At 41.7% G+C, this 13,759-nt stretch overlaps 1 protein-coding gene across 1 annotated transcript in view; it reads right to left on the bottom strand.

Annotated features, from left to right (window-relative positions):
• LOC118433125 overlaps window positions 1-13,759 on the bottom strand; it is an 85,188-nt gene that overhangs the window by 67,014 nt on the left and 4,415 nt on the right. Inside the window, exon 3 of the mRNA XM_035844756.1 lies at window positions 6,798-7,735. Within this exon, the coding sequence (XP_035700649.1) occupies window positions 6,798-7,136 (339 nt within the window). The 5' untranslated portion in view covers window positions 7,137-7,735. The remainder of the gene's footprint in view (window positions 1-6,797; window positions 7,736-13,759) is intronic.

The following is a 13,759-nucleotide window of genomic DNA, read 5'->3' as shown; positions in this document are numbered from 1 at the left end:
GATATCGAGCGAAATTTAAACCTATAATTTTCCTGCGGACACGATAATCAGTCGACCAGATAGTGGTCGCCGTGTGGAATGAATTTAAATGTTTTATAAGCAAACTTTCTCCTTTCGATGATTGCCAAGATTGTTTATTCTCACAGGAACAAGTTGCATTATTTATTAGGATGGCATGCTTCAAAGTTTGATCTCCCATGTGCACCATCAGCCAGGGCGTTAGACGTTCGTACCACTGCCCCACCAGGACGGGATACACAGACGATACATGACTGTCGCGTGAGTGGGAAACTAATTTATAATTTCTGACGAAAGCTGTAAAGTTTAAGTTCAAATTGTCCAAGTGTTTTTGAGATATTTATGTATCAGATTTGGGAAGCATGCATACAACATTTGCCAAGTTCATGCATTGTGCGTGTTCTGTTGCATAAGTTGTCGCCTTGTGTCCTGGGAATCGGGTGAAAGCAAGTTTTTTTCCGAGAAGGAAATTCGCACATGCATTTCGAGAGAAATGACGACGACTCCTCAGGGTTTGTCCATTCTTCTCTGTCCTGCCGACTCCTGTCCTGGGCGATGCATTATTACATACATCGACGTACGTTCGTTCGTATGGGAACACATATGTATCACACCGCTTACAAAGACGGATGATGGTTGAGTACGGCAGAAGGGCTCCAGTCCAGTGGGTCCAGTCCACTGCAGAGAGCACGAAAGAGGAGGAGTCCTTCATGCACAAAGTGAAACTCGTTCAACCCGATTTATTAAGTTGGGTGGAGTATTTTGGTTTATTTTGAGGATGAGTTTCGCAACGTGTTCTTTTAGATTTGCAGTTATTCAACAAATTCAACCACAATGGGAAAGATCTGATTTTTGACCGTATCTTTACATTCATCCATCATTCTTCTCCCATGCAACTAACACAGTTTCGGCTGTATATGCATGCACAGTCTTTTTGTAGTAGCGGAATAAGCACAAGCTTTAGACGGAAATACATTGCGGATCACTGGGAAGCCCCGCTGGGAGACATGACGCCAGCAACTTGCTCAACTCTTTCGTCCTATTCCCAGACGGTAGGGGCATGAATATTTACAGTGTGCATGGCCTGTCCTCCAGTTTACTTTCGCCGTGCATCCTTCCCCGCGCCAGATTTGCCCATGCAAAATCTGCTGCGTGGTACACTTTGTGCGACTGATTTCACGTGGTGGCGAGTTGTCTTTGTTTGATTAGGCAAAAATTGGCATGCTGCACCTGATTGGAGTGATTAATTCGCTGCTTCCCCTAATGTACACACTAATCATGAGTCATGAATCATGACTAATATTAATAAACTCCAGGTGCGATCAAGATTGGGAATCAGAGTTGTGTACCAAATTCAATGACAAGAACAACACACGGCTGATAAAATCCAACTCGCATCTGCTGTCTCACCCGAGCTAACTTTGCGTGTCGTACGCTAATTATGCTTGATTAATTAGAAGAGAAAGAGAATAATGGGATAAATTTAATGAAATTTATTAGCACTTCCTTCGCCCTTGCTAACTCTGAGCACAAAAATAGTATCCACGGCCATACGTTAGACCCTTCAAATGCATAAATGCCACATCAAACCCGCCATGCAGTTTATTAATCCAGAAACCAGCCAGTACACACCTACATCTACATATGCACAACTATGGCCAGGGAGGTGCGTGCCTGCAAAAGAGAAACGGATGTTGTGACGTGACGTGACAAGGTCCTGACTTGGACATGGACGCGCCTTTGACATGACGACGTCAAAAATGACGCGAAAATATTGCCCGTGGCTGCTACATCATACACGTGTTCGAAGAGGGTGTGCCCTTCAAAATGTAAGTGAACATACGTTCCAATTTCCACTAACGGCATTACAAAAAGTGAGCAGGTTTGCGAAATATGATGACAGGCGAGGAGAAAGTGGGGATGAAATGTAGATTGTGGAAGTAGTGATCGACAGGAGAGTGACGGGTTGACGGATAGGCAGCAGAAATCATCCGTAACACTCCGTCCCCCTGATTTCCAGACCATCCAACACGGCTACCAACGCATACGATTCATTCGCAGGCAAATATTTTGCACCCGAATCAAGAGAATTTGGGAAAGTTGTGCATTTACATATGTACAAAACAGAAGAGAAATTCGGACCAGTTTGCATACCTCAAAGTCATGAAAGGGATGACCAACCTTTGAGGAAAGTGTTCATTCATTTCGCAAATTTAATTAGCATCAGGTCAACCCTACCCAACCCCTCGTTTCTCCACTTACTTAGCAGAGACGGGGAAATGAACATGCATCATCATAAGCAGCGTCTACAGTTACGTGCACCAGCAAGGGAACGTTCGTGTGCAGTTTGTCAGCACATTTGTACTTGTCACCTACTTCCGGAATTGTTGAGACGAGGTGAGACTTTGGATTGATTGGCCTTTTGCAGCCTGAAAATATGTACACCGGTAGCGATGCATTATGCAATACGGTTTCTTTTCTCTTGTTGATGGAATACGTAACAGGAGTAAAAAAATACGTTACTCTCATCGATTTGTGTATTTAAGCCGAGTAAATAATTTGCGTGCCACACCCTCCGAAAAATGCTTGTCTCCGGTTCAGTCCACAACGATTTCACTCTGCGAATATTTACAACACATGTGGCAATTATTCTCTGCGAGTGAAATTTATTCGACTCGAGGAAGGAAGTGCTCCATGCAGTTGTCGAGTTTTAATGACTTTGCGTTTATTATTAGACACAACTAATTTCGAGTAAATTATGTATGCTGTGTTTTTCTACTTTTGACTGGGACGCGGACGCGGATCATGAAAGGATCTCCATGCAAAATTTATGAGTTGTTACATTTCGTTTAATCCGTTTTGCACGTTTTTTCTTGTCTCTTTTGTCTCACGGTCTTGGATCAAAGTGAGAGAAGTGAAAACAAACAGGCTTTAAAAACAGGGAATAGTTTAGCACTTTGAAATGGAAAGAAAGTGGCCAGTGGGCACTTGGTGTGAACCTAGTTTATTTGAGAGTGGTCAAGGTGAGGGAATTAATTTCCATCTCATTTTGTCCACTCAGTGAGTGAGTGAGTGGAAGTGGGGCAAATACTGATAATGGACATTGGTCATTGCTTAGTGGAGTTGGGAGAGGAGAACTGTGTTGCGTTATTAGGGGATGGCCAGTGAGATTATGGTTGTTGTGAACCCCATGCACCACGCGTTTCATTTCCATTTGGCTGGGAGGAGGAGAAAGTCCGCGATTACATCTAATTTTCCTTTGAAAGAGTAGAAGGAAATAAAAATAAAATTTTATCGTGGAGAAACCAATTGCCAATTCCTATCACCATTAGACTGGGCTGCTGCCTGCATTTCTCCAATCCAGTCCCACACTGCCCAACTAACACATTGGTTGTAAATGCTCAGCCAAAAGTCGCAATTCTCCCATGTTTGGTTTAAAATTCTAAACTGCACTGTTTTATTTGAACGAAAATTAATCCGTCTGCCCAACATATTGACCCAGATGCATGTAATCAAATGCAACATTATTTCGTTGTTAGACGCTGTTATTTCGTAACAGGAAAGAAAGTAGAATATAATTGAACGACTACTTTGAGCAGAGTGATCACATGTGTAATATGGAGAAAATAATGGGCATAGGTCCGTGTCTATGTCTCGGGACTTTGTTCGTGGAAAGTACTGAGGAAGCAGAGGAATCCGTTACCAAAGGTCGTAAAACTCCTGATCTGATCAGATAAAAAAGCATGGGGAAATTTTGTGTACATGTGGAAAGGTTGTTGGAAGGGATCCACCCTTTGATATCCTACGTACGTACGCTGTTCCTTTGAAAGTCGGATAAATTAGATTGAGTTTAGATTTCCATCAACTCGTAAACTCTTTATGACATATAAAGACCACCTTATTTATGGACTGTTGGCATATGGGACTTTCTCCGCTCTTCCACTCCCGCAGCAAGAACAAAGCATAATAAATAATTAGAGGGGGAGCAGATAATCAGCGCTTTTTTCTTATCTGAAGCAAATAATGACCGCCTATTGGATTTACCTTTCAATTAAATTAGTCTGGGTCTCACGAATTCCGACTGCACACGCACTTCTTCACGCACTCATCATCGTCATCTCAATAAGCTCCGTTTTATTGAAAAATGCGAGAAAGTGGATGGAGTCACAAGAGGACTTTCTCTCTCAGTGGGATAAGTAAGTAAGTTCAATCGTAACATTAGACTAATTCTACCCAAATTCGGTTTTCAAAGGGTTTTGGAGCCGATTGTTGGGAGAAAAGTGCATTGATTTATCTCCGAGTCGGACTCCACGCCCCTCTTCGCCTTGGAACTTGTGTCAGAGTGGGAAGAAAGAGTTGGTGGAGTATATCATATTAATATTAATAATAAAATGTGCTCCTACATACGTACTTTTGGCAAGGAAGCAGCAATAAATTATCCATTATGAAGAATGAATGGAACAAGTTGCAAAAAACCAAGAACAAATTAATTATTCGCAGCAAAAAGCTGAAAAGCCCACCCACAACCACAATTCAATCTCAAAACTTGCGAAATCCACAATGGGAATGAAATTAAATGGGATGCCACGATGGCCACAAAGTTGGTACCACTAATGCTACTACTAATTCGTGTACTACTACGACGTACGTACTGCGACCACCACCACGAGGCGAGTCTGACTCTGCATGGCTGCAGCAAAAAATGAAGGGACACGCAAAATTTATAAACATAAATTTTGTGATGGAATCTGGACACGGTCCAAAACTTTCCTGCCTCCCTGCCACTAATGACTCGAGTAATTTCCTCTCCATCGGAACAAGCCAACATTCATCACTCTCGCCCACGTTGAGTAACTTCCATCCAGCACAGCCACAACAATGGACAACACAATCTCCATCTAAATACGCTCAATGACGGGACGAGAAAGTTATGAATGCACACATCAACGTGACATATATTGCAGTGGTAAATAACTACATTCAGCACCCAAACCAAGTAAGAATGTGGACGATGTAAATACACGCCTTTCATCGGGAATTGACGATTTGACGAGTAACGGAACGCCACTTGTGAGAAGGTGTCCTCAAATGAACTGCGACCATGATTTATCACACTTCCAGTCCGTTCCAGTTATTGCTTTGTATGCCAAAGGAAATATAATTGTGCTAGTCAAGTTCTGACCATCACGATGGTTCCTCCAGGAGATCGATGGATAACGATTTCCTATTTATCACACCGCCACACCTCGACGCCGGTAAATTTTTGCAAAGGTCGCGAATTCCCACTTTCCAAACTTTCAGTCGATTAATTTGCAATTTCCTAAAATAGACTTGGTTTCGTGGCTGCAGAGCCTAAATTAGATACCGGAGGATAAAATGAGTACAGACAGAGAGCACCAACTCCTACGACTGGCTGTGAGTGGATACCGTCCTCGTGTGCATGTAATTATTCACCTAGATGGCAAAATCGTGCAGTCGTTAATAAATTACTCGATATCAATGATCGTGCCTCCGCAAAGTGTGAGGGATTGGGCGGCTCAGACGGTTAGGGTTGCATTGTTTATGACCAACGGCCGGAATGAATCCACGGAGGCTTATGCACGTTAGGTTGCACACCAAAGGATGCCCACTTGGGTAGGAAATTGGGAATTGGTTGCATAATTACTATTCAGTCGGAAGTGTGATAGCCAGAGAGAAAGGCAGCCCGATTCCATTCCTTTCTCTGCGACGAGACGCTCGTGGGGGCGACGACGTAAATGATGAGAACGTGATTTATATATTTCAGCATCTTACTTTTACTATTCAGTTGACTGATCCGTATCGTATTGACTTTTGTTACAAAACCCATTTGCATTAAGCATTACATGATCAAAGTTATATAACTACTCAGATTTTATTTCATTCTGACGACAACTTTTTACTATTTTTATAGAGCTATTTTTATAGATAATCGCATAAAATTGGCTTCCAGTTTTACAACGGCAGTAACTAAAACGTCCACGCAAGTAGGAAGAGGGCATCTTATTAGCGTCATCAAAAGGGAGATAATCTGATGTGAGGGCATAATAAGCAAGCACTTCGTCCTAATTGCTCGTTTGGTAATAAGTAGAAGCAGAAAAATGTAATTTTCCTGCATTTCAACGAGTTTACTGCTCAGAAGCACTAATGGATTCGATTAAATTTTTATGAGCCGTGCTATCCCACGAACCAACAACTCGTTCGGTGTGGGTGCTGGCTTCCACTAAAGTTAACAATCACTCAATATGCAACACTTGCTTACCGTGAAATGCTTTATGTACATCATTCTAATTGAATGCTCACTTTAATGTGTTTCTGATATGGATTTATTGATACAAAAAATTGATTGGACACACAAAACCCCCCGCGCATCGTGACACTTGGCTCCTCTCCAGTGCGGTAGATATAGGTAAACTACTCGCCAAATTAAACGGCGGAATTGATTATTGCTCCGGCTGAAATGGAATTAGTTATGACTGGCTTATCAATTGACGACGACAACGACGACGACGACGACGACTCCATTGCAGGGCAAGTGTCGCTGTTACTCATGCACAATAGATAAGGGTGAAATGAAACCGACTGGAAAATAATGAAGTAGGTAAACAATTCCGTTCACATTTCAATTTCAATGGAAATATTGGATCCGCTATAAATGGGTATTAGGTATTGAACTCTAAGTTTTACGCTCAACCAGAAAAAATGCACGACATGCAGAATAGTATAAACCAGTATAAATTCAGAAGAGAAACGTGGCTTACCGTGTAATTGGCTAGATTGAAGGTGCGACACTTGAGCTCTCCCCGTTGGCCTGCAAGGACGGTGACGTTTCCGTACGACTCGATGCCTGGTTTTCCTCCGTTGACGATGCCCACGGAGACGCCGTCCTCGCCGGACTGTTTGAGGGGGGAGGCGACGGGGTGGGTGGCGACGACTTCCTTGTACGTCCCCCCTCGCACCTCGCTCCCATGATTTCCCACGCAGCAGATTGCCATGAGGAGAAGAAGGATGAGGAGAGTGGTTGTGGACGACCACGCGTGGCCACTTTTTGAACAAGTCTTCCTCATACCGAGGTCCAAAAGTACAACAAGTTTTCCCATTTCGGATTCACCACTAAATTCTAAAGAGAAAGTTTTCTCAGAATTCTGAAATCACTTCACTTTCTCCTCTCTCTTCTTGCTCCGTCGGTCGGACTAATATAATAATACACGGAAGATAACCGTTGAAGTTGGAGTTTGTTATGTGTTATGCGGGATGTTGGATGGTGCGAGATCTTTTCAGAGGTGTCTTTTCTGGAGTCGTTGGTCTTCCTGGGATTTGGGTCTCTTCTTCGTTGTATTCTTCTCTCCTATTTCCAAAGTTGGTGGACTCTCAGCTCGAGGTTTCAACAAGATTGGTTTTTACCCACACATCCACGCAGCCACAATCACAATGTGCAGAGAAGCTTGGGCAGAAGAGTTCTCGGACCGACTTCTCAGCATAATCCTCCACATTCAACAATTTTGATCTGGCGGTGGTGGTGGTGGTGGTGTGATTGTGCGTCTGCTATTATTATGTTTTATAATGGCAGACCCAGAGGAGAAACGGAAGTGAGAGCTGGAGAAATTTCATCCTTTCATCTCTTGAGGTTCTCTTGGGCGAGAGAGAGATTCCACCACCGCGGCTCCTCTCCTGTCCCAGCCAAGTGGAGATATTTCACCTACAAATAGGAAAAACAGACTTAGAAATTGCACATATTTTTCAACCTGAATTGCATTCTTCTGACGGAATCGATTCCACAGTTCCACCCGGTAACTGTACATTTGCAAAATGGGTGGCAATTCAGAAAGTGTTGGACCATCTTTCCCGACTCTTTTCCTGACTGAGCAAATTGTTCCGAGAATTAGGTAAACGGCTCCTGTGGTACGTATGCTGTATAATACCCATCATAGGACGTGGAAAGGCATGCCCCCTCGTATACCCTTGATCTATACTCGCTTGGAGACCTTCTCTCAACTTTCTGTGACCTTTGGTAATAAAGAAAGCATAAAGAAAAGGTTGAATTGCAGAGTGATTGATCCAGAATAAAATAAAAATGTCGTCTCACGACTCTACGTACGTAACCCCCACACAATCCGTACGTATTCCAACCACAAGTAAAACCGATCAACTCGTTCAAATTCAAAGGCTTGAATTCGCATTAAAATAAAACGCAATCAACATCAACTTTGCGAATTTTCTGCCTACCAAAGAGGTAAGTCTGGTGGTAGGTATACGCATGCATAATAATATTCTCTTCTGTCTGGTGTGTTTTCTCTCTGTCTGTCTGTCTGTCTATCGTTCCCAGAATCCATTCCGAATTTATTTTGCTTGGAGATGGAAAGGAATTTAGATGTGAGCCAGGCAAGTCAAAGGACTTTCCTTTGCCGTCATTCCTTCCTTCGACCCGTTGAACCTTGCACACACAATATTCGAACGTACCACTGCCACCACTGGAAGTATGCATGCATGCATGTGTACGTACACCCTTAATCCCATGCCAGGCCCATGGAAGGCTGCTGGCTTAACCCATTTATTCACAGGGACCACAATCTCCATCTCATTCAACTAATATCTCCTCATGTGCATGCGAATACACTCCAACTTCACCGAGTTCACCGACGTGAATTTGTGTAACACTACCAACAACATCGTTTATGCTCCTTATAACTGTTTGAGAATAGCTTAGCTTTGTCCCGAAATTGGTGTTACACAGGAGAGTGAAAGGGATTATTTCCCACCCAAACAAACGGGATCAACGCTTGGACCTCGACCACCTAAGCCACGATATCTCGAACTAACTAACAGCATCGTTTCGTCGTCCTCAGACTGCAGGCACACATTCGGCTGGTGTGTAAAGCAAGGACGAGAGGAACGTGGTACAACAGCTCTATTTACACGAATAATCACAAACGATATCAGATTTACCAGTTCAATCGGATTTACTTTGGGCTTTGTAATAAATATTCAATTTGCACTGGTATTTATGCATCCATCCGTCTTCCTACGTATTCCAGCACAACTTGCGTTTCTTCCTTCGGTGTGTCGCCATTTAGCAAGTATTACCAGGAACTTAATAGAAATTCGTTTCATTCACATGCCGTCTACAACTTGCCACTTGTACGTAAATGGCAATTATTAAATCATTATTTGCCATTCTACAATACGTACGTATGTACGCAAACAAGTAAATTTTAGCCAATAATCCTCACGTTATAGATTAATTTGTGTTGAACAAACAGGCGTGTGTTTGTTTGCGGTTCGTTCGACATTATTTGCATGGAAATCGTGCTGGAGAAAGTCCAGACTTTGTCATGTTTTCTAATTGTTGTCATTACAAGTTTCGAGAGTATGCTAAACGCGAGAGGACGATAATTTCCACATTACATTTTCTCCATATTGGTTTCACCTCAGAGCGGTATGCATTTATCAATATGCAGACGATCTCGTTCTGATTGCCACAGGAAAGACGATAAATGAGATCAACGATAAATTGCAAAGAGACCTCCAGAATCTACAGGATTGGTGCTATCAAAATGGGATGGAAATAAACATTAAGAAAACACAAAGTATGACTTTCTCCCCTGCAAACCTGAGAATAGAAGGAGAGGTGAAAGTGAAAGTAGGCATGCAAACAATTGAATGTGTCACCTCCTTCAAATATCTTGGAGTAATTTTAGACAGAAGTTTAAACTTTCATTTGCATATCACTAAAGTCTGTTCTGAAATGAGTGCACGTATGTATATGATAAATAAGTATAAGAACTACTTTAGTAGTAACTGGTTGAAAATCTTTTGCACTTCCATAATATGTAGTAAATTGGACTATTGCTTGCCTGTATATGGAAATATGTGCGAAACTATATGTAACAGAATTGATAAAATTTTACTTAGAGTTGCAAGATTAGTGATCTTGAAAGATAAAAAGATTTTAATGTATGACGCATTCGAAAAACTAAACTGGCTATCATGTAAAGAGAGGTACGAAGTGTATACGCTAGAATTTATATTTAAACATATTATTTTAAAATCTCCATTGTTCAAATGTTTTCCAGAATACACCCGATCGGACCACAATAAAAATTTAAGGTCAAAGAACGATTTTGTACTACCTAAAGCGAAAACTAAGTTTGGTCAAATGTCATTTATGTACCAATCAATTAAAATGTGGAATGCTTTACCATATGAAATGAAAGATAGTGAGCTGTTTTCACAATTTTACCCTAAGTTAAGAGAATATAAAATTAAAGCACGAGTATAGCGAGAGTTGAAGTTGTTTAATATATAAAGTAATCGAGTATAGAATTAGGATATTGACTAGAATAGAATTTCCTATTATGACCTCTGTGACTTGGTAATGGAAACAATGTGTACCTACATATTTTTATCGCAGTCACTTGAATAAAGATTGAATTGAATTGAATTTAAAGAGTTTGACATTTTTATAATTTTATCCAATAAGGTCAATTGGCTCTCGCAGGTTGATGTCGTTGGCGTATATTATTAAAATTGGTCCAATTAAGCGTATCAGTTCCAATTTGCTTGCAACCAGAAACTCGACGACGTCTGTTATTATTTCAATAAGCAATCTCGAGGAATAATTAAATTTCCGTCGTCAAACCGCACGGCCAAGTATTGAATGGCACGAAAGGGAGGGAATCAAATAAATATCTTGAATCTGTAATAATTGTGTCTTCCCTAATTTATCATCTCTCAAAATGACATTGCATCCTCCTCGCTTTTCCAGACTTGCTTCCGAGATGATAAGATGAACCTGAGTTAAAATGTGTCTCTTCCCGGAAAAATTAATGGGCCTAATTCCACCCCATTAGCCCGCATTACCAGCTATAATTCGCTACTTTGTCAAATTATTTTGCAAATTCCCTTAATTGCAAGCTTAATAGCGTAATGACCTCATTCCCTTCCCCTGCCTGGTCGGATAGCGTTCCGAAAATAAGATTGTGCAGTATAATAAATGTTTCGTGAAAGGTAAATGTCAAATTCTACTTAAATAAGCTTTTTAAGCGATGTTTTATAAAAAGATTCGTCTCTCCGTTTGTCGTCAGAATCGAATACATGTATTAATTAGCGAGCGAGTCCTGCCCGACTGCATACCTGCACGACGACGGATATCATTCCGCAGTTCAGGTAGTAACGAGACAAATATCAGTTTGAAAATGACAAATAAAAACAATTCGAGCATTTTCCCTTGTTGGAAAAGTCATGACGTGTAATTGCTCGCACTCGCCGGCTCCGTCTTTGGACGGGAAGAAAGAGAGAAAGGAGCGGGGCGAGTTTATTACAGGAAGGAAGTTAATGGGATGTGAGGAGTCTGCTGCAGAATGGAGATGAGCTCCCCGGCAGCATTTGTTTCTTGTTCAAAGCAAGGAAATCCACTCTGTCCATGCAGCCTGCCTGCTTTCCCTCCTTTTGGTCGACGGTCCGTTCCTTCCAAAGTCTCGACGGGCCAGGTTGGAGGATGCTGTTTCTGCCCATACTCCAGCGCTCAATTGTTGCGATGAGTATAAAGAAAGTTCTCCAGTCACAGAGATATTAATGAGAATGGCGCGTACACCTTGTCGTTGGAGGAGTGGAGATTCTGCTTTTCTCGGAGAAAGCAGATGTGCAGAATAAGCGTGGAGGATAGGCGCACGGGTCGTCTCGTCTTTACGGCGAAGGGGAAAGAAAGAAGAAAGGAAGTGATGAGTCAAGAGGGAAAAATTCACCTTGGTTGAGGCAAACTGGAGCGCACTCAACCTGTCATGTATCTCATTAGTTGAGCTGGCTGCAGCTGACAAAAGGCCACCAGAGAGAACCAATTAGCTAACTAACACACTGTTCATTAGGGCAAAGAGGTAACTGGGGGCCAGTTTCTTTGTACATGGCCAATTCTCCAGCACAAGTACAAACAACAAATTGTTTAGAACAGCTACAATACGGACGACGTGCATATGTGTGTGCAGGCAAAAGGGAGGTGTTGAACCAACGTATGTACAATAAGTGTTTCGGGGAGGCCACATCAAGAAACGAGTGAAAGGCAAACTGACAAGCTTCAAAGAATCGTAAAAGGCGTCGTGCTTATTATTACATTCGGTGGTCGGTGGAGCGTATTTTTCAGAAATGTCAAATTTAGACTTGGCACCTTAATCAGTCGATACTACACGTTGGTCTTTCCCAACAGATGGATTTCAAAAAATGGTGAATCTACACACTTAGAAATAATTTTACTTTTTTGAAAAGCAAGTGCACTTTTTACTCCATATGAAGTCAAGTTTACTAAATCCAGAGTAACGCTTACTTGATACGGAGTAAACCTTACTTCATATGGAGTAAAAAGTGCACTTGCTTTTCAAAAAAGTAAAATTATTTCTAAGAGTGTATGCGTAAACCGGATATTCGTCGCGAAGATCCGTCACAATCACTCCCGCAGCCAAGCATGAAACGATCCCATGGTGGTCGCCTTAACGAGTGTCGAACTGCTTGTAAAGGACGTTCAATGGCTGATTGTTTCCTGAGATGTAGAACTGATTAAGGAAAAAGATTAATCAGGGAAAGTAATTAATGCTTTCTCCACCACTCCTCCCGCCTCGCCAAAATTGATTTTCTTCACGCTTTATGGAAATAGTTTCCATTTACGACCCTCCCTGCACCACCAAACCAGGAGAACAAAATGGGAGCTCTCAAGTCACCACATAAATCAACGACGACGGCGACGACTTCCAAAGAATTGAAACAAATTGACCGTTAAATTTTTAGATTTTCAAAAGAAACCGATTTTTCTATCATATATTAATGTTCAAATTCTCCCCACATTTAGATAAACATACCAATTGCCATTATAATGGCAATTGGTATGTTTAAATGCATTATGATGCAGTATATTTATGCACGCGTATGCACATTCGTCTATTTACGTAACCAGTGAAGCGAGAATTATTGATGTATACATATATTTACACATACTCGTGTGCCAGACAGACATGGCCAGTAATTAGGAATTTGGATGGTATGGCTTTAAAATAACAATTTAAAACCCTACAATCCACTAATTACCTTGACTTTACGGGATCAATACGGGAAATTACTCTAATACAAGACAGCTTGTATTTTAAATCCGTGGATTGTTGACGTCAAATTAATCGTTGGACGAACAGAGTTGTCAAACGATGGAAAATACCCGCCTATTACACGTACCCACCCGTCGATGGAGTGGATTTGGACAATTTTCTGTTCATCAGAAAACATCCACGTCTGCCATGTACACATCCGCACACATGTGAAAAGGCACAAGTAAACGTTTGAAAGTAAAATTGGGGCCTGAATCGATCACTTAATTACGACCCGTCCAAACATGTTGCCCAACTTTCACTTTCCGTGTTGTTCAACCAAACTCGGGTTTTGAAGAGTTTATTTTGAGGCGAGTTAAAAGTCGTGCGTTTGACTGATATCAAGCCTTGCACGCTGCAACTGCTTGAACAAACTTGAAATTTTCTCCCAGCAGCAGAAGCACCTTTCCTTAACCTCGACCACCACAAAGCCAGATCTGCGTATCTGCATGCACGTAGAGATGAAAGGCTGGGAGAAAGCGAGTAGCCAACGAAAATGCCAGCAAAGTAACTTAAACTGCTGAGCAAATTGAACTAACACGACGACGACAAAGCTCTGGGCTGGTTAGTTGGAAACTTTTGCTTGTATAGTCCAACAA

The sequence above is a fragment of the Folsomia candida genome, unplaced genomic scaffold, assembly GCF_002217175.1.
Source record: "Folsomia candida strain VU population unplaced genomic scaffold, ASM221717v1 Fcan01_Sc042, whole genome shotgun sequence".
Taxonomy (NCBI): domain Eukaryota; kingdom Metazoa; phylum Arthropoda; class Collembola; order Entomobryomorpha; family Isotomidae; genus Folsomia; species Folsomia candida.
The sequence above is the reverse complement of the archived record's forward strand: the minus strand, read 5'-3'. Positions and strand labels throughout refer to the sequence as shown.